This window comes from Bubalus bubalis, chromosome 17 (genome assembly GCF_019923935.1).
Source record: "Bubalus bubalis isolate 160015118507 breed Murrah chromosome 17, NDDB_SH_1, whole genome shotgun sequence".
NCBI classification, from domain to species: domain Eukaryota; kingdom Metazoa; phylum Chordata; class Mammalia; order Artiodactyla; family Bovidae; genus Bubalus; species Bubalus bubalis.
This window is the reverse complement of record NC_059173.1, coordinates 56,767,081-56,788,918: the sequence shown is the minus strand read 5'-3', so window position 1 is coordinate 56,788,918 and position 21,838 is coordinate 56,767,081. Positions and strand designations below refer to the sequence as shown.

Sequence of the window (21,838 nt, the reverse complement as noted above, 5' to 3'; positions counted from 1 at the left end):
TTTGTGTAACAGTGATTATGATGAAAATCCTAATATAAATTTTCATGAAGTAGAGAAGACTGCTTTAAGTCAACAGACTTAAAGAGGAAACAAACCTTGGTTTCTGGTTTTGCCACTTTGTTTCCATGAATGAGTCTATCTTCTTGAGTCTCAGCTTCTTTATCCGAAAAAGTAATGGTTATCTTAAATGACTTCAGTGGTTAACTTCTGCTCTGTATGTGCTATAACTTTCTCATGTTTGCTGGGAGAGAATCATCTTTAACTGGTCTCTGAGTTATAGCCAATGGCTGGGTCATAGAGGAGTGTAAGGTTATTTTTACTCTTTTCTGTTTTATTCAGATGTAGTGTCTGTAATAGATGTGGACAGTATCCCATGAGCTTGGTACAGAGGAGACATGACTGATGCTGCTGTAGGGACATGGGGCTATCAAATGGGACATGGATCCATAGTCTTGGCTACTCCTGAAAGCCTTGAGGTGACTTTACCTTCATGAGGTAGCTTTTGACAGCCCATGCACTTACCATGCTTAATTGTCTTTGGAAATTAAAAACAACACCAACATGATGTACAGGTTTTGATGTCTAAAAAAGCAGATTTGTTCATTACAACCGATGCAGGTAAAAAGCAGTGGGGTGGTTTTCAGAAACGAACATGTTTGGATATACTTTCTGGAAAGAGAAGAGTCTTACCTTTCATTCATTTCATTTATTTTTGGTTGCAGAACCTCAGATGGTGGCAAAGTTGTTGGCACCATAGAAGTCAGTGTCGTGAAGATGGGGGAGATTGAGGATGGGGAAGCCGACAACATCACGACAGATGTGCAGGGACAAAAGGTAGGGTCCCAGTCAGCTCACTGCGCAAATTAAATTAGAAACGATCAGCTCTGCCAGCTGCCTGGATCACCATCACCTCTGTGGGGTATGAAATCTCATTACTCAAAAGCTAAATGAGAAATCAGCTTTGGAATGGGAGTACCTTAAGTGTGTCTCATCCTCACAACCCAGACGGCCTGTGTGCGTGAAACTATGCAAAGCCACGCACCATTCAAAACACCTTTCTCTCGGCAGCTGGCTCTCTGTGTTGGCACAGCCTCTTCTCTGTTAGAACAAAAGTATTGATCACTGTTATATTCTGCAGTAATTAGCCCTATGTGAGATGCACAGAACATTCTGGGAGGCCTATTGCCAAAAGTAACCACTTCTCTGCTCTTGAAATTCTCTTTGGAAAACGATTTAGTTTGAGTTTGGGTTGTGTTTTCATGCGAAGGAGGACAGATTGAACAATTCTGTGCCTTAGGAAATTATGGAGAAAGAAGCAGGAAGTGGTAAATGGGCTGGGGGGATGGGCAGGAAGACTCTAGAGGGGGAAGGGCAGTGCCAGCTTCCTTGAAGTCCAGAATAAAAGCCCCAATATTGTCCACTATCCAGGATTTTTATTTCCTTTCTACTTTCTTTTCTTTAAATAGAGAGACAAAATTGTTAGTCTAAAGTCCTGATTTAGGAAGGGAGTTGCCTATCTCACTGAAGGGCAGAGGATCGAGTTATAAATTAATAGCTTTTTTCCCCCCTCAGGGACATGAATTTGTTTATATATTAGAATGTCTGCCTTTTCACAAATGAGCATTTTTTAATAACATGATCCATTGTGACCTGTTTTCTGGCTTAGTGTCCATTATCTGGGAGCATATTTTAATTTTTGGTACAGAGGAAACATCTACACATCTCTCTAGTATGAGAAAGACAGTACTTATGTAGCACTTAACAAATCGTTAACACTACAAAAAAAAAATCTAAACTGATTTAAAAAAAAAAGTTGCTCTTAGTCTGCATAGGCTAGGGTCTTACCACTTCCCCAAGCCTTGTTCTTCTCTGCTCCCTACTCTCCCTCAGAATGTATTCCAGGTCATGAACATATTTCAGTGAGGTCCAATGTTTGAATCAGGTTGCTGGCAAATGGCAGGGCCATGTTGAAGTTATGCAGCAGACCGTCTTAAGATTCCTGTCTTATGGCTAAGGTTCTGTCATTCAACCCTTGTTAACTCTGGACTTCTATGTAAGACTCCTATTAGTCACCACCACGTGAATGCTTGTGTATATCAAGATTAGAGAGGGAGGATTTGTAGGTTAAGAAGGTGGGGAGGGTGTCGGGGGAACAGGATGAACTAAAGGCAGAAATAGGCAGATAACTGTGCCTGAACCCATGGAGACGAGGAGCTAAAACACTTCCCATTTCAAAGTAAGCCTGCTTTCCATTTTCCTAACCTATTACCGGCCACCTCTATTTTTTCCCAAAGCTGGCTCACCCCTTGACTCCTTTACAATGTTGCTATTATGGGATAGCACAAATTGAGTCATGTTCTTTTCATAAATGGAGAACCTGATACTCAGGAGTATGCCCCACTAAAGTTGTACATAATGTTTCTGATTTAGTAATGTGAACTTAAAAAAATGCATTAACTGAGCGGTTCCAGAAATAGGTGGCAGTGTCAGCATGTGCGTGTAGTTGTGTAAGTGGGCTAAAATGCTAACCACATCAAGCATTGTTGGTTTTAGCCGTATCCTATCTGCATTCTTGACCTTTTGCAAAGTTTTTTATAAAGTTACTATAAACCCTGTTGGCAATTCCTAGGAACTTTAAGGTCCACTCTGCACGATATTTAGAAGAGTTATGTGGAAAGAACTTTATCTCAGTGTTTTTCAAAGTGTGGTCAGAATCATCACAGTGTTTGTTAGAAATTCAAATATGAGGACCCTTTTGCAGACTTGCTAAATCAAAATCTCTATGAAATATATTAACATGGTCTGTTACTAATAGTGATTTAAATCTTGAAGTTAGTCAATGGCTGAAATATATGAAAAGACAAAGTAACTGAGATTGAGGTTATCCTAAAACCACATCCCTCTCACTGGTTTGCACAAATGCAGGAGAGGAAATGGAACAACTCTTTGCACCATAGTCGTGTACTAAGTGGCACGTGTTATCCCTTATATATACTGAGCAGATAAAAAATTAGTACCTATATGAACCTGCTTGGGCAGCCATAATGAAATACCATAGACTAAATGACTTAAACAACAGAAATGTATATCTCACAGTTCTGAAATGCTACCGAGTCCCGGATCACAGTGCCAGATGATTCAGTTCCAGGTGAATCCTCTCTTCCTGCCTTGCAGATTTCTTGCTGTGTCCTCACAAGGCTTTGCCATGGCACACATGCATAGAGGGAAAGAGGGAACTCTGGTGTCTCCTCCTCCTCTTCTTGTTAAGGACACGAGCTGTAGCATTAAGGTCCTACTCTTGTGACCTCATTTAACTAATTCCACAAAGTTCTTATCTTCAAATACAGTGACATGAAACATTGGGACTTCAACATATGGATTCCGAGGAATGTGATTCAGTTCATAATGGTACCTCTGATGTAAAATACTACATTTTAATCTTAAATTGTACCCAACAACCAGAACATGGACTACAATTATAAATGAAAATCCAAGCTCTTTCCTCTCACATATGTTTACTTGTTTCCTAAAACCATATTACTATTTTTTTTTTAAATCAAAGGAAGACTGTGCATAGGGTCCTTCACCATATTATACTGGTTCAAACTTCTATTTGATACATAAAAACACAGAAATAGAACACAAAATGTTAAAATGACAGAACAGTAGAAAGAAAAATTCACAAAAGAAGTACTAACATTGTCCTTTTACAAAGCTAACGTGTAAGGTGAAAAACATTAAGTTTATAATTTTTTTTTAATTTTGGGTTATGTTTCAATCCTTTGTTCCTCTTGTACTTATAATCAATATGGCAGTAAATACTGTTCATTTTGACTTCTAAATAAATTCAGAATCTGACAACTTGTGACCCCTTAAGGCACTGTGACCTACATTGTCTGTCACCTAGATTTTTGCGGTACAGTAAGTCCTCTACATATGAACAGGTTCCATTCTGAGAGCACGTCCATATATTCAGTTTTTCATACATCCAACGAAGTTAGCCTAGGTACCCAACTAACATGATCAGCTATGTAGTAATGCGCTGTAATCAGCTTATAATACCTTCTACATAAATAATACATAAAAAACAAACATGAACATAAAATAAGGAAAACATTTTTAATCTTACAATACAGTACCTTGGAAAATGCAGTAGTGCCATACAATGGCTGGCATAGGAGGGCTGGCATCGAGTGAACAGGCAAGAAGAGTTACTGACTGGAGGAGCAAGAGGAGGTGAGAGATGGTAGAGCTGTAGGGTCATCAGCAATAGGAGACGGAGGGCAAGCTGCAGTTTCACTCATGCTTATGTTGATGGAATGCATGTTTGCATCTTTTAAAGTTCACAACTGGAAGGTTCATAGTTAGGGGACTTACTGTAGTCTCTTGCATGTCTCCCTGACTCCCTCCAGCCTCGTTCCCTGCCATCCTCACCACCGGCATAGTCTGTTCTCAGCAGAGCACTTCCTAAAATGTAATACAGAATGTTGCATTCCTCAGATGGCCTCCCATCTCCCAGAAGACCGAGTGAGCTACAAGGGAAGCCCCAATAAATCCAAATCCTCAAAGTCCTACAAGTGTTGGTCCCCTTCACATCCTTCACCTCCTTTTCCGCTCTTCAGTTTTGTCCATTTTGATCCAGCCACATTATCTTCTTTGCTGCTCCTTAAACGTTCCAGATATATTTCCAACTTGGGGCCATGAACTTTGTTATTCAGTCTGTCCACGTAGCATTTTCCCCAGCATCTGTGCTCCACTCCTTCACTTCCTCTGGTCTTTATACAAAATCACTTTCTTACCGAAGCCTTCTCTGCCACCATATCTAAAACGGCAATGCCTGCCAGAAACACCCTCTCTTCTCTGAGTTATTGTGTCTTTAGTACTTATTGCTGTCCAACCTTATATGTGTTTTTTATTTATCTCATGTATTGTTTATTTCCTTCACTAGAATTAAACTTCCTGAGAGAAAGATGTTTGTCTGTTTTGTTCTCTTTTCTACCCTCAGTGCCCAGAACTGAGCCTGACAGAAGGAAACTGAATCAATGAATAAATGAAGTCAATATTACTTTGAAGAAATTAAATCCAAAATTGCCTCCTAGATGGGACAGTATTTGACTATATAGCCCTGTACAAGGGCTTCCCCAGTGGCTCATCCGTAAAGAATCTGCCTGTAGTGCAGGAGCCACAGGAGATGCAGGCTCATCCCTGGGTTGGAAAGATCCCCTGGAGGAGAGCATGGCAACCCACTCCAGTATTCTTGCCTGGAGAATCCCATGGACAGGGGAGCCTGGTCGGTTACAGTCCGTGGGGTCGCAGAGTCAGACACGACTAAGTGACTGAGCCCACACACACGTTCATCAGTGAACCAAGTAGGCACAGATGCCACCTTCTTGTGAAGTGAAAAATAAGCGATGTGTTGTTGATCAGATGGTGCTATTTGTTATAGGGAAAAAAGGACTAGAGAGTCCTAGGCTGTGGCCATTTTAAACTGGATGGTCAAGGATAGATTCACTAGTAATATGATATTTGATCTGAAACGTGCAGGAAATAAGGAATAAGAACTGTGGATTTCCGAAAGGAGAAAGAATTATAGGTAGAGTGAGCAGCAAAAGCAGAGGTCCTAAGATGGCAGGATGCTCCTTGTGTTGAAGGAACAGCAAGAAGGTCAGTGTGACTAGAATTGAGGGGTCAAGCAGGAGAGTGATAGGAGTTGAGGACAGAGATTCATGAAGCAGAGAAGACGGACTGTATACGTCCTTGAAGCCCATTAGACTCTGGGCTACGTGTAAAGACAGTTGAGGAGACGAGTGTATAGGAGTGAAGTCTGAGGCATATTTTAAGAGGACCTTCTGGCTGCTGTATTGAGTAGAGCCTACCATGAGGCAAGGACAGCAGAATGAAACCCAATTATTATGAAGATTCAGGGTAGAAATGCAGATGAGCTGAATCAGGGTGATGCTGATGGAGAAAGTGAATTGTGGCCACACTCCAGGAGAAAAGGATAGCTAAAAAATAGAATTACCATTATCTCAAAAACACTGAGAGAAGCAGGTGGAGGAAGATGGGAGACTTTGAGATGCTATATTTGACATTCCTCTTAGATATTTAAATATATATGTATCTAAGCAGCTGGAGGTTCAAGTCTGGAATTCAGGTGGGCTGTCCAAACTGGAGTTATGTATTTGTGGGTCACCAGATGATATTTGGATGGTGTTTAAGCCATGAGACTGAATGAGATCACAAAAGCATAGCTCTTCTGTTTTACACTCTTGAAATTTATATTTATGTGGATTTTATCTACTGACATTTACTGTATTCGTAATTATACTGTATAAAATTCACTTATTTGAATTATATCTGTAGACATTTATCGTATTAGAAAGTCAAACAGGAAATGTTTAAAACAGAAGAGTATATAAGTACACATACCATTAGCTATCACGTGATTGGGTGATACAGTTTAGAAAATTCTACTATATGCTTATAAGAGAAAGAGAAGGAAACAGACAAATAATATTTTAGTATTAATTTGAAAATAAAGTTGTCTTTACCCTGTGCTAGATGCTACAAAGGATACAAAGACAAAAGTTATCAGGGGACTTCTCTGGTGGTCCAGTGGCTAACACTCTGAATTTCCAATGCAGAGGCCATGAGTTCGATCCCTGATCAGGGAACTAAGATCCCACATACTGTATGGCCCAGCCAAAAAGTAAAATAAATTAAATGAATATATCTTTTAAAAAAGGCATCAGGAATTTCCGGGAGACTCCAGAATAACTCTGAGAACCGTGATTGATGAAATAAACTAACAGATGTGAAAGTACTTAGCCATGAAGTGCTGGTCTTGATGGATTCATACAGAGCTTTATGATTATTGTTCATACAATATTGCTAATTTTCTAGATCAATGCGTATCAACGCATATCAAATTGATATGTTAGCTGAGAGTCAAAATCATTTAGCTCCAAGAATTTCACATATCTTTTGTTTCCTCTGCTTGGCCACACTTACCATCAAAAGATACTTTTAAAATTATTAATCACAATCAATAGGGTTATGGTGCTACATCTGGTAAAAAAGCATGTGATGTTTTGCTATTCCTGCTCAGAATCACAAATGTAGAGTCATTACATTGCGAGTGCACACCATGCAAATGTGTAATGTTGCAAATATCTATCATCATAATAGCAATGAACAGTATAAATAGCTGAACCTTCTTTAGCACAATTTCCACCTCATTTCCATCTTTGCATTCTCTATAGCAACTAGCACAGTGTAACAGTGACTCTAAGGTCAATGTAAAAAAAAAAAAAATTTAAATATAGCTTAAGGAAATAAATAAGGTTCTTGGCCTGTAGAACTTTCCATCTAAATAGTGACACAAAGTGTACACTGCAGGAAACAATTGAAGAAAGCAATAACCAGAGTCCAAATATGAAAATGTTAGTTTGTTAAGTGCTTATTACTTTCTGTTTATGTTCAATGAGGGGATTCTGAGTAGTAGAACTTTAAAATACAGTAACATTGCAAAATAAGAATATTAGTTTAAAATGTCCTCAATATCGGTTTTCCAGTGTGGGTGGAAGATATAAATATATAAAAGTCATATGTCTGTATTCATTTGGTTAAATGAAGCAGGCCTTTATTTGGAAAGAGAAAGTTATCTTTGATTTCAAAGAGGCAGGACTGCCTCCATAAAAAAGAAGCAGTTTCTCAGGATAATAGCCTGGTTTCTGGGAATTATGGACTTCTTCACTAAAAAGGTTTAATCTAAACCATCCCTATACGTTATATTGTAGATGATGATATTCTTTTGGAAAGGAAGATGATTTAGAGCTGTGTATCTAGTTATTATGTGGCAGGACACAGGGACAAAGCATGAACACATTTGAGGACCAGTCTGAGAATATTGAATTTGATTGGACAGTAAATAACCATTATACATTCCAGAACCAAACACTGATATGACGAATATAATGTTTACCAAAAATTACTTTAACAGCCCTATGTAGGCTGAAAGAAGTAGAGAAAATATTGTAAATAGGAGAAATAAAGAATTTTAAATGTGTTGAAGGATCCTTGCAAATTGCTGTGGTGATTTGGAAAGTGCATATACAAAATACCTGTGGGTTAAAAAAAGTAATCACCTCTGACTTCTGGTTGGTTGTAAAATGATCTAAATCACACTAAATTTTAAGAATTCTTTGCAGTTATTCATTCTTTTAGTGGGATCTCAATATAAGCACTAAAAAATTTAGGAAAGCACATTTTTCTCCATCTGGACATTTCCTGAGTAATGTGATGAATGTTATGATAGAGGAATGAGTAGTAGACTTCAAGAATACGGAAAGTAACATTTAAATCAATGTCTTAAATTATTTTTGTCCCTTCTCAAAATACTTGAGAGACATACGCTTTGCTATCATGAACCTCTGTGGCTGTGAATCTCAAAGCAGGGCCAGTCCCTGGAGGAGGAAGGGAGGTGGGTTTCTGTGTCTCTCTCTGTCTCTCCTCTCTCCTGTCCAGAGCAGTGTCTGTTCTGTAAAGGATCATGAGCTGAATCTATTTATCATGGGTTAATAGATCATCTATTATCTCTAGATTGGCTTGTGTATAAATTACTTATTCATAAATCGGACATCAGCTTATTTATAAAGTACCCTCATCCTTTATGAGCAAGTGTTTGTATCTTTTGCCAGAGACAGAAAGTCTCCTTTTGCATTGTAAAATTAGATGCTGCAATATATTTTCTCCTTTATTTACAGTTACCTTTACTTAAAAGCTAGAAAATAATTTGCTTTTTATTGATCGAAAATCAACCCACCCAGGTGACAGAAATACAAAGCCATTCACCTTCTCATAGGTGATTTGCTGTAATGGGAACCTATTTCTAGCATGTTAGGGAGAGTTCTTTTCTACAAAGAAAGTACAAATTTTCTCTCCTAAGAAGTCTTTAACTCTAACTGAAATGTAGTCTATAATTGCATAATAAAGTCATATTATATGTTAGTAAATAATCACAAGTTAAACTAAGTTCATCGTAAAGATACAGCTCAAAATAGTTTTTCAAAAATGTCTTGTTCAAAACTTTTTGAAACTGTGCGTATGGCCTCATGTTTTGCAAATAAGAGAATCTCATTCCTTATTTGATCATGTTCAAATATGTTTTCTTTCTTCTTTTTCCTTCCTAGTGTGCATTGGTTTGTGAATGTTCAGTCCCAGAAAGTGTGAGCAGAAAAGATAACCTACCTTTTTTGAATGCCGGTATGTACCTCAGTTTTGGAAACTTAAGTTCATTTCATGTGAACATACATTTTAATTTTCTAAGAAGTTGATACTGAACCTGGATACCCTTTTCACAGAACTGTTGTAAACATTTATTAAATATTGCTAATCATGGGAGTTAGCAGTGTAGGGGTAAACTTGACAATTCCATAAAAAAATATATCTTGGCTAAATGGGAAAACAAATTCTTTTTATCTATTGGATTTTATTTTTATCTGAAATGAGACGTCATTTCAGATGATGGAGGAAGATGGAGGAAGTATTAGAAATGTGAAGCTCGTAATTAGTTTGACTTTCTAATTCTAGAATTTAAAATAAAGTTGTTAAAACAGTATGTATATGGATTCAGTAGGAAAAATTCATACACACATTTGTACATTCCAGTGTGTGTGTGAATATATATATATATATGCATATACATGTAGTGTTAATAATGCTAATATACTTGAACTTCAAGAAGGCACTGAACAGTGTGGTAAATGATGACTTTGACATCTGATACAGTTACAAAATATGTGATAATATACATATATGTAAATCATGGAACTAACTTCTGAATGATAACATACATTGTGTTACCAGTAGTGATAATATTAGCAAATAATGATTAGTACAATGGCAGGCAAGATGCTAAATGCCTCGTATGCCTTGCCTTACCTTGTTTTCTAATATGTGCTATGAAGAAGGCACTCTTATTATCTCCATTTTATAGATGAGGAAATTGCTCAAGATTACTACTTAGCCACAGCAGGTCCAACATTTAATCTGGTTTTAATCCCAAGGCCTTTGCTCTTAATTACTAGATCATGCTTTTACTAAAAAAGCCATTAATTAACAAGCTGGTGTAACCGTAAAATAAACCTTAACATTTTCCTAGCCTTGCAATGTTGTGCATTTCAACAGTGACATGGATAGCATGATAATCAGATTGAGTGGTACCAAACCTCAAAGTTACTAAGACAGAACCCCTAAACAATGAGAAATTTTCCCCTGAAGAAACCCAGTAATAATAAGAGATGGAGAAAGACATGCAACATTTTAAATCAAAGAACTCAAAATAAAATATAGCAACCAAAAGCCCATGAATTGTACTTAATAGAATGGAGGATTAAACCAAAGAAGAACAGCTACTTCTCAATCTAGGACCAAATGGCATGTTTTAAAAAAAATGTTTATTAAGGATATAATATCAGGAGGAATGTGCATTGAACAGGGAAGGGGCTAGCTGCACAGCTATACCAGCCAGATACCATAAAAATTCTTGATAAGGTATCTATGTGGCTAAAATAGCTAATGTATCCTCAAAGGGTCTTCCTCATATATGTTTTTTCTTTTAAAAGCTGACCAAACCTCTAAACCTTGATTTCAGTATACCTAGATAATCTATTTAATTCTCCAAATGTCAATTTTGAGAAGTAAAATTGAATGTGAGAGATATTGCACTCATGTTAAATACAGTTTAAATGAATCAAATTATCATCAAAATCATCTACACTGTAATTATAAGACACTTTTAAAGTGATTCACTCATGTGAACCTTGTAATTTTTTTATGCACACAAAGGGAAATGCCATTTTAAAATACTGATTGGTTTAATATAAATTTCAAAGAGAAAGAGAAAAGTGGCTCTGGGAGTAGAAAGAAATATATCACCTAAGGAAGATGAGACAAAGGGAACATGAGAAAAATAAATCTGCACCTTCTGATCCTTGTGCCATAAAATCTGCAAGGCATGAGTTTTGGAAGCCTATTAACTCTTCCAAGTGTCTAGGGTATGATTCCTAACCTTTGATTTGTAATATGACAGAGACAAGCGACATGGAAGTCTTGGGAGCAGCTACATTCTACAATTTAAATACACTCACTCACGGAGTGAAAGAGGATTGATTACCGCTTTCCCTTTTCCTGGAGCTGACGGTTTTGGTGGTGATTCTACACTTTGTTCCGATGATTTTTTTCTGTGTCCTTGGTCCAGGCAATCTGAAATGCCTAGAACGTTAGCCAAAAATATTTTCTTTCTGCGAAATTATTTTTTTTAATGCAGTCTTATTTATTTGGCTGCACTGGGTCTTTGTTGGCAGCACGTGGAATCCCCGTTGCACCTTGTGGGAATCTTCTTTCCCTGACCAGGGATCGAACCTGGGTCACCTGCATTGCAGGGCAGATTCTTAACCACTGGATCACCAGGGAAATCCCACAGATATTTTTTATGAGCCTTCTTATATTGGGGAAAGTGAAGTCGCTCAGTTGTGTCCAGCTCTTTCCGACCTCATGGACTGTAGCCTGCCAGGCTCCTCTGTTGATGGGGTTTTCCAGACAAGACTACTGGAGTGGGTTGCCATTTCCTTCTCCAGGGTATATTAGGGGAAGATAAGACAAAATGACTGTCAAATGTTCTAAAAGCTTGATTTTTAAAAAATTATTTTAAAATGCAACCAAGGGCTATATATAAAACGCTTCTGTTCATAATCCTAAAGTGTATCGCACATGTATAGAATATGTAAGTAGAATATGCACCCTTGACTTTGGTCTGTGTGTACCTTGGTCTTTTGTTCTATTTATTTATCCATCTAAACTCAGCAACTTTGGAATTAATCTATTATGCTCCCATGAGGTACTTTTTTACAATCTGTAGGCGGAGGGAGCTATTGATATTCTTCCCAAGCTTTTATATTCATGTATTATATGGAACTTGCCAGTCTCAAGTGAGTTATGAAGTTCTTACTGATTGAGCGCAAGAGGATGTCATAGCTCATAGCTGCTCTTCACTATTCTATTTATATCTCTAGAGGTTTAATGAATAACTCGGAAAATTCACTTATCTATTGTGAGACTCCAGAGAAAAAGCTCTTCCCTCTTGGGTCTCACCGTTTTCATGCCGCATTTGCCTCTCAAGTTGAATGTATATGTTGGGAGCCTGGAGAGGTGAGGGCAGGAGGAGAAAAAAAGATGAGGAGGAGGAGAGGGGGCAGAATTTACAACTCCATAAAAAAGATATATAAGTCCTTTAGCTATACAGGAGAAAATAAATTCCTTTCGGCTGTTGGACTTTATAGTCTCTGAAAGAGGAAATGAATTAGGAGATGTAGTATTAAGAATTGTGAGCTTCTCATTTTGTTTGATTTTATTATAGTTTTATCAAAGTTGTTGAAAAGTTACCTGTTTAATTATTGGTGCATTCATTTAAGCAAAATGGCAGTGAGAACACTTAAAACTATGGGTTGTTGGGGTGTTGCATCAGGGATGAGGGCAGGGAAAGTTAATTTTGAACACAGGGAAGTGTGAACAACCAAGTCTCTTACCTGGTCACAGAGTTGGGTGTCCATTGGCTGTGGCGCCTTTGTCTACAGCAAAACAAGAACACGGGCTCTGGTGGTATTAATACCAGTGCCCTGAACAGGCTCCGTGAAGAACTGGTGTCACAGCCTAGATTTGCTAACAGCAGTGTGACCCTGACGGCCTGCTCAGCCTCTTTGGACATTGATACTTTTGGGATGACCAAACTGACCTCGACAGTCTTCGATTTCCTTTTTTGGCCCTCCATGTCTGAAATCTAAAGAGCATAGTTTAGCTTTTGCTATGTCTTCCTTCATTTTAGAAATATTTCATGAAAGTTTTCATTTTCATCAGTTTCACATGGAGTCCTATATCCGATTCTTTGTCCCTTACAGTTTTCTTTTTCAGGAGTTATTTATATTTAATAAGCCTGGCCACAAGTATGGAGAAGGCAATGGCACCCCACTCCAGTACTCTTGCCTGGAAAATCCCACGGACGGAGGAGCCTGGTAGGCTGCAGTCCATGGGGTCGCTAAGAGTCGGACACGACTGAGCGACTTCACTTTCTCTTTTCATTTTCATGCATTGGAGAAGGAAATGGCAACCCACTCCAGTGTTCTTGCCTGGAGAATCCCAGGGACGGGGGAGCCTGGTGGGCTGCCATCTATGAGGTCGCACAGAGTTGGACATGACTGAAGCGACTTAGCAGCAGCAGCAGGCTACAAGCAAACTCTTTAAAAAATTTGTCAAGATCAACAATTCTCTCTAGATTTCCTGAACCTACCTATTTTCTTTGGTAAAGTATAATGCTACAGAATACTTCAGCCCATGGACTTTGATATTATCATGATCAATCTGAGAAGCTAATGGACTCTGTCATCGTTTCCTATTATCTTCACATTTTGAGTGAGTTTCCCTCTGCCAGCAAGCATTCGATCTGATACAGCATCTTTCCTGGTTGAATTCTATACTTCTTGAGTCATGAAATTATCTATGATATTTTTGAAGACCAGTTTCATGCTGTATATTAACATGCGTGCTGTCCATCCTCTTCACAGAGGGTGTATCTGACAGCGATGAATTCCATGACTGTAAAAAGTCTAAATCTCAAAGTGAGGACTACCCTGTTTTCAGTCCTAAATACAGGTACTTTCCCCGCTATTTGGAGAGTTTATTGGTGTTTATCTTCTTGCCTCAGGGATGGATCACAAGTGTTCTCAAAATAGTCCATGTATCTTTTATTCTTTTCCCCCAGAAAGGCTTAAGCCATCTACTTTCCCAGGCGGCACTAGCGGTAAATAGCCTGCCTGCCAATGCAGGAGGTGTAAGAGAAGTGGGTTCAATCCCTGGGTTGGGAAAATTCCTTGAAGGAGGGCCTGCAAGCCACTCCAGTATCCTTGCATGGAGAATCCTGTGGACAGAGGAGGCTGGCGGGCTACAGTCCATGGGGTCACAAAGAGTCAGACAAGACTGAGTGACTTAGCACACATGCCCTATAGCTTTACTGAAGTTGCCTAATTATGAGCTGTTTAAGAAGAAGAAACATTGCTTATTTATTTCTGTGTCTCCAGGGACAGAAAGCAATAGGAGCGCAGCAGATATTTGTCAAACGACTGATAATGGGTGTATCTTATCACTTGAATTTATGCTTCAAGTACAGAAAACTGCACTGTTATTCTTCTGTCCCTGAGAAAGATGTTCAAATTGAATTATTTCTGTTTAAAATGATTTATTAATTTCCCTAAAAATTACTGTTAAATTCTCATTTTTAATTTTTTTTCTGCTTCATTTGGCACTGTATATTTTAATTGCCTTTCACAATACCACATAACTGAACTAAGTACAGGCAACATTCTCCTCAATACCACCCCATCTAAAGCAACTGGTGACTGAATATTTTAAGAAATATTCTGAGAGACTTTGAAAAATATTTCTCTCTATATTCATTTCGAGTCCTAAGGAATTCCAGCCAAAAAAAACAAATCTTTTTGTTTTGTCTATTTTTTTTTCCTTTTCATTCATGAGGTACTAAATTAACTACCTTGTCAAATTTTAGATCATATCAGTTTATAACAAAGGTATCTCTCTGGTATCTTCTTTGTGCTCAGTTGTATCTGACTCTTTGCAACCCCATGGACTGTAGCCCACCAGGCTCCTCTGTCCATGGGATTTCCTAGGCAAGATTACTGGAACAGGTTGTCATTTCCTTCTCCAGGGAATCTTTCTGACCCAGGGATTGAAACTGCATCTCTTGTGTCTCCTGCATTGGCAGGGGAGTTTCTTGACTAATGCGCCACCTGGGAAGCCTCATATGTTCTTCATACTAGTTAGATAGATTTGCCCTTGCATTTATAACTCTATGATATATAAAATATAGGACCATCTTGGCTTATAACATCGGCCTTTTATCCTTATACTTACTCACCAGATTTCTTTGCACTTTGCTGTTTTAATAAATCCAGTGAAGCCCATTGTCAATGCAAAGAAAAAAAATGCACAACCACAAAGCTGAGAGTTATGTTTTATTAGGCAGACTTTCTCAGGACTTTGAGCCCGGGAGACAGAAGTCTCAGATCACTCTGAGGGACTGCTTTGAAGAGCCAGGATGTATGGGAGTTTTTGCAACAAAGGGCAGGGAGCCAGAACATCAAAAGATTATTGATAGTTAAGGAAAACCAGACATCTCAAGTTAATGAAATCAGCCACCCGGGTCTCCCACATTGCAGGCAGACGCTTTACTGTCTGAGCCACCAGGGAAGATGCAAAGTCTGGGCTTATTGCAGTCATTCCTTTAAGATGCACCTCAGCTATCTGGGGCCAGTATCCTGTGTTCCCTCATCCTGAGTTTCCTCAGAGTGCAGAGTTGACAGTTGGATGGCAGGCATTCTTTGTTTTCATTCTGAGTTTCCTCAGGACTCTCCCTCCAGGTGGCTGTCATGTGATGGCTTGATGTCTGTAACATCTTTTCTTTAGTGATATGGTTTATGGTGTTAGTAGTTCACATCATTAACCTTGCTCGTTTGGAATTTTCATGTTTTCTTTATTGTGTATTAACATAGAGTATAACTTGAGTGGAAGAGTAAATTTCTTTATCTATCAATAGTAATCAATGAAATCATCAGACACTTAATACTTCAGCTTTGTTCCTGTTTTAAGTATATCACCCTATTGCCCACCTTATGTAAACTAGAAGGAAAATAAAGGCAAGAAGATGATATAGTGAAAAAGGTAATATTTTGTGGACAAATATGAGAAGGACTTTCAGCTCTGGTGTTCCTTCCTTCATTCTGATGCCTGTGCTCTTCACTGAAGTGAGGTTTTTAGTTATGTCCTTCTCTCTTGCATTTTCTCATCTCAATTTACACAGTCAGAGCCATTCTGTTTTCCTACTAGTGGAAGTAATGATTGGCTTCCCAGGTGGCTCAGTGGTAAAGAATCCATCTGCCAGTACAGGAGATGCAAGAGACGCGAGTTCAATCCCTGGGTCGGGAAGATCCCCTGGAGAAAGGAATGGCTACACACGCCAGTATTCTTGCCTGGGAAGTGAGGAGATAAAATGAAGGTTAAGAAAACAGCACAGTCATGGCCTTCACAAAGTTTACCTTTTAATGGGGGGATGGGCACAGAGCAATAAACAGACAATTATAGCACAACTGGTAAGAACCGTGATAGAGAGGGGGATGGGGAGTACCGAGGAGAGACACCTACAGGGAGGGAGGAGATGCAAGTCCAGGAGGACCTCCTGGAGGAGGTACTAGTGAGCTCAGTTTATGGGATAATTACCTGTAGCTAGGAAAAAGGAGCATTCCTTTGAGATTCAGAGAATGCCTTAAACAGAGGCAAAATGCCAAGAAACAACTTGAGTTCCATGAACTGTGCAGGTCATTCCAGGTTGTTCAGCATGAAAGATGAACCAGAAAGGGACACTTTTCTAGATTTTTCCTTTCCTTTAATGACTGGAGTAGAATTATTGTTGTTGTTGTTCTGTCACTCAGTTGTGTTCAACTCTTTGTGACCCCATGGACCGCAGGACAACAGGTTTTCCTGTCCTTCACCACCGCCGGAACTTGCTCAAACTCATGTCTATTGAGTCAGTGATGCCATCGAACCATCTCGTCCTCTGTCATTCCCTTCTCCTTCCACCTTCCATCTTTCCCAGGATCAGGGTCTTTTCTAATGAGTCGGCTCTTCACATCAGGTGCCCAAAGTATTGGAGCTTCACCTTCAGCATCAATCCTTCCAATGAATATTCAGGACTGATCTCCTTTAGTATTGACTGCTTTGATCTCCTTGCAGTCCAAGAGACTCTCAAGAGTCTTCTCCAACACCACAGTTCAAAATCATCAGTTCTTTGGTGCTCAGCCTTCTTTATGGTCCAATTCTTACATCCATACATGACTACTAGAAAAACCATAGCTTTGACTATATGAACCTTTGTCAGCAAAGTAATTTCTCTGCTTTTTAATATGCTGTCTAGTGTTTGTCATAGCTTTTCTTCCAAGAAGCAAATGTCTTTTAATTTCATGGCTGCAGTCACCATCTGCAGTGATTTTGGAGCCCAAGAAAATAAAGTCTGTCACTGTTTCCATTGTTTCCCCATCTATTTGCCATGAATTGATGGGACTGGATAATTAGAATAAACAGAACAAATCATTGAAACTACAATGAATGAAACAAATCACTTCTCTGACCAACCAAAGTTGAAAATACAAATTGTACACACTGAACTCACCAGTTATCACCAGTTGGAGACTGCTGCTGCTGCTGCTGCTGCTAAGTCACTTCAGTCATGTCCGACTCTGTGCGACCCCATAGGTGTCTATGGTTCCCCCGTCCCTGGGATTCTCCAGGCAAGAACACTGGAGTGGGTTGCTATTTCCTTCTCCAATGCATGAAAGTGAAAAGTGAAAGTGAAGTCTCTCAGCTATGTCCAACTCTTCGCGACCCCATGGACTGCAGCCTACCAGGCTCCTCCGTCCATGGGATTTTCCAGGCAAGAGTACTGGAGTGGGGTGCCATTGCCTTCTCCGAGTTGGAGACTAAATTCCCACAGATATTACCTTTATGTTTTATTCTGACATCTGTAATAGTTTTTCTTGTTTATGGCCTTGAATTGAAGATGGAGTGCTAGGGGCTTGTGGGCTTGGCTACACAAGGGGAGCAGCACTTTTCTGACTCAGCTTATATCCTATTTATTTCTATTCTTATTTTTTTTGATGCTTTAAAGCAACACAAGCAATAACATAGTATAGATTGTATGACACGCCTAAAGAAAAGTAATGTAAAAAATTTGGGGGACTTAATTTTTTAACAGTTTATTTCATCTTCGTTATTTTAAAAAGTGGTCTCTCTGCTGTTTTTCAGAGCTCCTGTCATCTTTTCTTATGTTCTCTTTCCTATAACCATGCTTAGGACAGTCTTTTCCTGATTTCTGTTTAGGTTTTTTTTAGATTTCATTTAATCTTAAAAAGAGCCACTCTACATTTAAGATGTGTGTATATAAATCTAAGATATTTTCAACTACAAACGAGAGAGTGTCATTATCTAATTGGATTACCCAGAATGATCTTCTCTAAGTATTATCCAGCATTTGGAGAAGAGGAAATGCATGTACATTCAGCTGAATAGTGAAACTATTAAACAACTGCATAATTAAAAGCTACCAAATGAACAGATTCTCTACAAGAATCTACAGGACATTAAAATAGTGATTTTGTAAAGACTGAAGCTAATAGTCAGATTCTATTTATATATTTGATTTCTACCACCTCCTGAAAGCAAGAAATTGCATGAAGATAATTACAGATGAGCGCCTCCCTGGTGGCTCAGACAGTAAAGAATCTTCCTGCAGAGTGGGACATCTGTGTTCATCCCTGGGTTGGGAAGATCCCCCTGGAGAAGGGCATGGCAACCCACTCCAGTATTCTCACCTGGAGAATTCTCACGGACAGAGGAGCCTGGCAGGCAATGGTCCATGGGGTTGCAAAGAGTTGAACACTACTGAGTGACTAAGCACAATCACAGATAAGCTTTGTCTGGAGAACTATATTAAAGACAACCTGATGAGATAACTGTTTCACATTTTGATCATCCCTTCAACCCTGAATCCATATTCCCAAAAGTAAAGTGAAAGAATTAGTTGCTCAGTCATGTCTGACTCCTTGCGACCCCATATAGCCGACCAGGCTCCTCTGTCCATGGAGTTATCCAGGCAAGAATACTGGAGTGGGTAGCCATTTCCTTCTCCAGGGAATTTTCCTGACCCAGGGATCAAACCTGGGTCTCCTGTATTTCCAGAATTCCTTGTCTAGTCCTCTGATGTCCCAACATAGACATAGAAAAGAATCGACCCTATGATACCTCTCTGGTTTATCTTTTTCTGCCCCAGGTTGCTTGAACAGCCATCTTTTTTTATGTGCCACCTGTGTGTTGACTTTGTTGAACATATCCTTGCCATCTTTACCTTGATCATTTAGAACTGGAGCACTTGGCCTCCACAGTTGCTGAAAGCCATAGAAAAGCAGGTGGTCTGCTACCTTATTAAAAAGGCCCTTTATAGTGTCTGGAATAAACAATCTAGATATTTGAGTTGTGCTGTAATTTTAGGAGAAACAAATCTGTCATTTGCTTTCTGTCCCTGTGTTCACCTTAGGGGGTAGATCTCAGAAGGAATGTGTTCAGATCTGGACTAGTTTAGAACTTTATTCTTTTTTTTTTTTTCATAAATGTATTCATTTTAATTGGAGGCTAATTACTTTACAATATTGTAGTTAAGTCATTATTAGAACCATGGTGGGATCTAAAATCCCTTTGCTATTATTCTCTTGGTAGAATCTATCACATGATATTTTTAGCAGTTGTTCTGGCAAAAGCAATGGAAAAAAGGAAGCTAATATATGCAGGGCTCTCTAAAAATAACTTATAATAGATGTTAGATAGTTGTTGTTAGTGTGTTCAGTCTCATCTGACTCTTGGGACCTCATGGACTGTAGCCCACCAAGCTCCTCTATCCATGGAATTTTCCAGGCAAGAGTACTGGAGTGAGTTGGCACAACCTACTCCAGGGCATCTTCCTGACCCAGGAATCGAACCCACATCTCCTGCACTGGCAGGTGAATGCTTTACCACCGAGCCACGTGGGAAGTGAGTTGAGCTTATTATACGGTCAGCAACGCACCTTTTATATGAAGAAACATTTGGCATCAGTGGAAAGCCGGAGCTGAAAGCGGTGGGCTCATTTCCACAGCTAGAGTGTGTGTGCAGAATTGTTGAAATTGTGTCTCTGCTATAGGGCAGAAGCATTTCTAAAATGACAAAAGCATTCGTTACTTATGGCCCACTGTTCAATGTTTGATACATGAATACCATGACTTCGTTTTATGTGAGGATGGCAAAAATCTTCCCACTATGAACCCAGCAAAATTTTGAGCTGAGAACATCTTCTCTGGTCTATTTGTAACCAGTGGAACAAATTTCATGGTAATTAAAAGTCAGACCATATATTGAATTTTACAGATTTATTTATTTGTAATTGAAAGATAATTGCTTTACAGTATTGTGTTGGTTTCTGCCATACATCAGTATGAATCAGCCATAGGTACACATATGTCCACACCTTCCTGAACCTTCCTCCCACCTCCCAACCCATCCCACCCCTCTAGGTTGTCGCAGAGCACCAGTTTGAATTCCCTGAGGCATACAGTAAATTCCCACTGGCTATCTGTTTTATATAAGGTAGTGTATATGTTTCCATACTTCTGAGTCTGTTCATCCCACCATACCCCACTCCCAACATTGTTCATAAGTCTGTTCTTTACATCTGCATCTCCAGTGCTGCCCTGTGAATATGGTCATCAGTACCATCTTTCTAGAGTCCGTATGTATGTGTTAATATACTTTGTATTTTTCTCTTTCTGACTTGCTTCGCTCTATACAAGAGGCTCTAGGTTCATCCACCTCATTATCACTGACTCACATTCCTTTTTCTGACTGAGTAATGCGTTGTATATATGTACCACAGCTTCCTTATCCATTCCTCTGTCGATGGGCATCCGGTTGCTTCCGTGTCCAAGCTATTGTAAATAGTGCTGCAATGAACACTAGGGTACATGTGTCTTTCTCAATTATGATTTTCTCAAGGAATATATCCAGTAGTGGGATTGTTGGGTCACACAGTAGTTTTATTCCTAATTTTTTAAGGAATCATCATAGTGTTTTCCTCAGTGGTTATATCAATTTACATTCCCACCAATAGTGCAAGAGGGTTCTCTTTTCTCCATATCTTCTCCAGCATTTACTGTTCGTATGTTTTTTGATGATGGCCATTCTGATGGTGTGAGGTGATATCTCATTGTACTTTTGATTTGCATTTCTCTAATAATGAGCAGTGTTGAGCATCTTTTCATGTATTTGTTAGCCATCTATATGTCTTCTTTGGAGAAATATCTGCTTAGGTCTTTTGCCCACTTTTTGATTGTGTTGTTTGTTTTTCTGGTATTGAGTTGCATGAGCTACTTATATATTTTGAAAATTAACCCTCTGTCAGTTGTTTCATTTGCTATTATTTTCTCCCATTCTGAGGGTTGCTGTTTCACCTAGTTTATAGTTTCCTTTGCTCTACAAAAGTTTTTAAAGTTTAATTGTGTCCCACTTGTTCATTCTTGTTTTTATTTCCATTACTCTAGGTGTTGGGTCATAGAGGATCTTGCTGTGATTTATGTCCCAGAGTGTTCTGCCTATGTTTTCCTCTAAGAGTTTTATAGTTTTTGCAGACCATATACTGATTTTTATTTTCTAAGTCTTACTCTGTTATATGACATTTTAGGATACAGAGTAGATGTTCTTACTTTTAGTAGGTTTTCAATAAGCAATGCTGCTGGATCAAACTGGGCTGTAAAGTGGATTCCACTATGTCTGCATTGAGACCCTTGTAACTATATAAAATTTAGTATCAGTGTTTAGAGATTTATGAGTTTCAAAAGCTTAGAATGTATAGCATGAAAGTTAGATTGGAGACATTATTGGGAATTCTGGGAGGTAGCTCAAGTGGCCGGATTTTTTGTTTATTATTTGCCTCAAGCGTTTTCCTTAAAAACTAGCAGCATTTTCACACAGTCTTGGACCTTGTGTCTGGGGTGGTCACAGAATTCTGGAGCACATTAATCATACTGTCCTTGCTTTCTACTTAGGTTATTTCAACAAAGGTTTATATTTAGAATACATTGAAGAGCATTAAAATGAAAACAGGAGAATCAAAAGTTGAAGGACTGGTTTTGAG

The 21,838-nt window shown here is 38.8% G+C and overlaps 1 protein-coding gene across 8 annotated transcripts in view; it reads left to right on the top strand.

The window, feature by feature from the left end:
- Positions 1 to 21,838, top strand: part of INPP4B (inositol polyphosphate-4-phosphatase type II B) — a 458,048-nt gene that overhangs the window by 202,174 nt on the left and 234,036 nt on the right. For all 8 annotated transcript variants that reach the window (XM_025267085.3, XM_006053797.4, XM_025267083.3 and 5 more), the window contains 2 exons: positions 723 to 834; positions 9,192 to 9,264. In XM_025267085.3, the coding sequence (XP_025122870.3) occupies positions 723 to 834; positions 9,192 to 9,264 (185 nt within the window). The remainder of the gene's footprint in view (positions 1 to 722; positions 835 to 9,191; positions 9,265 to 21,838) is intronic.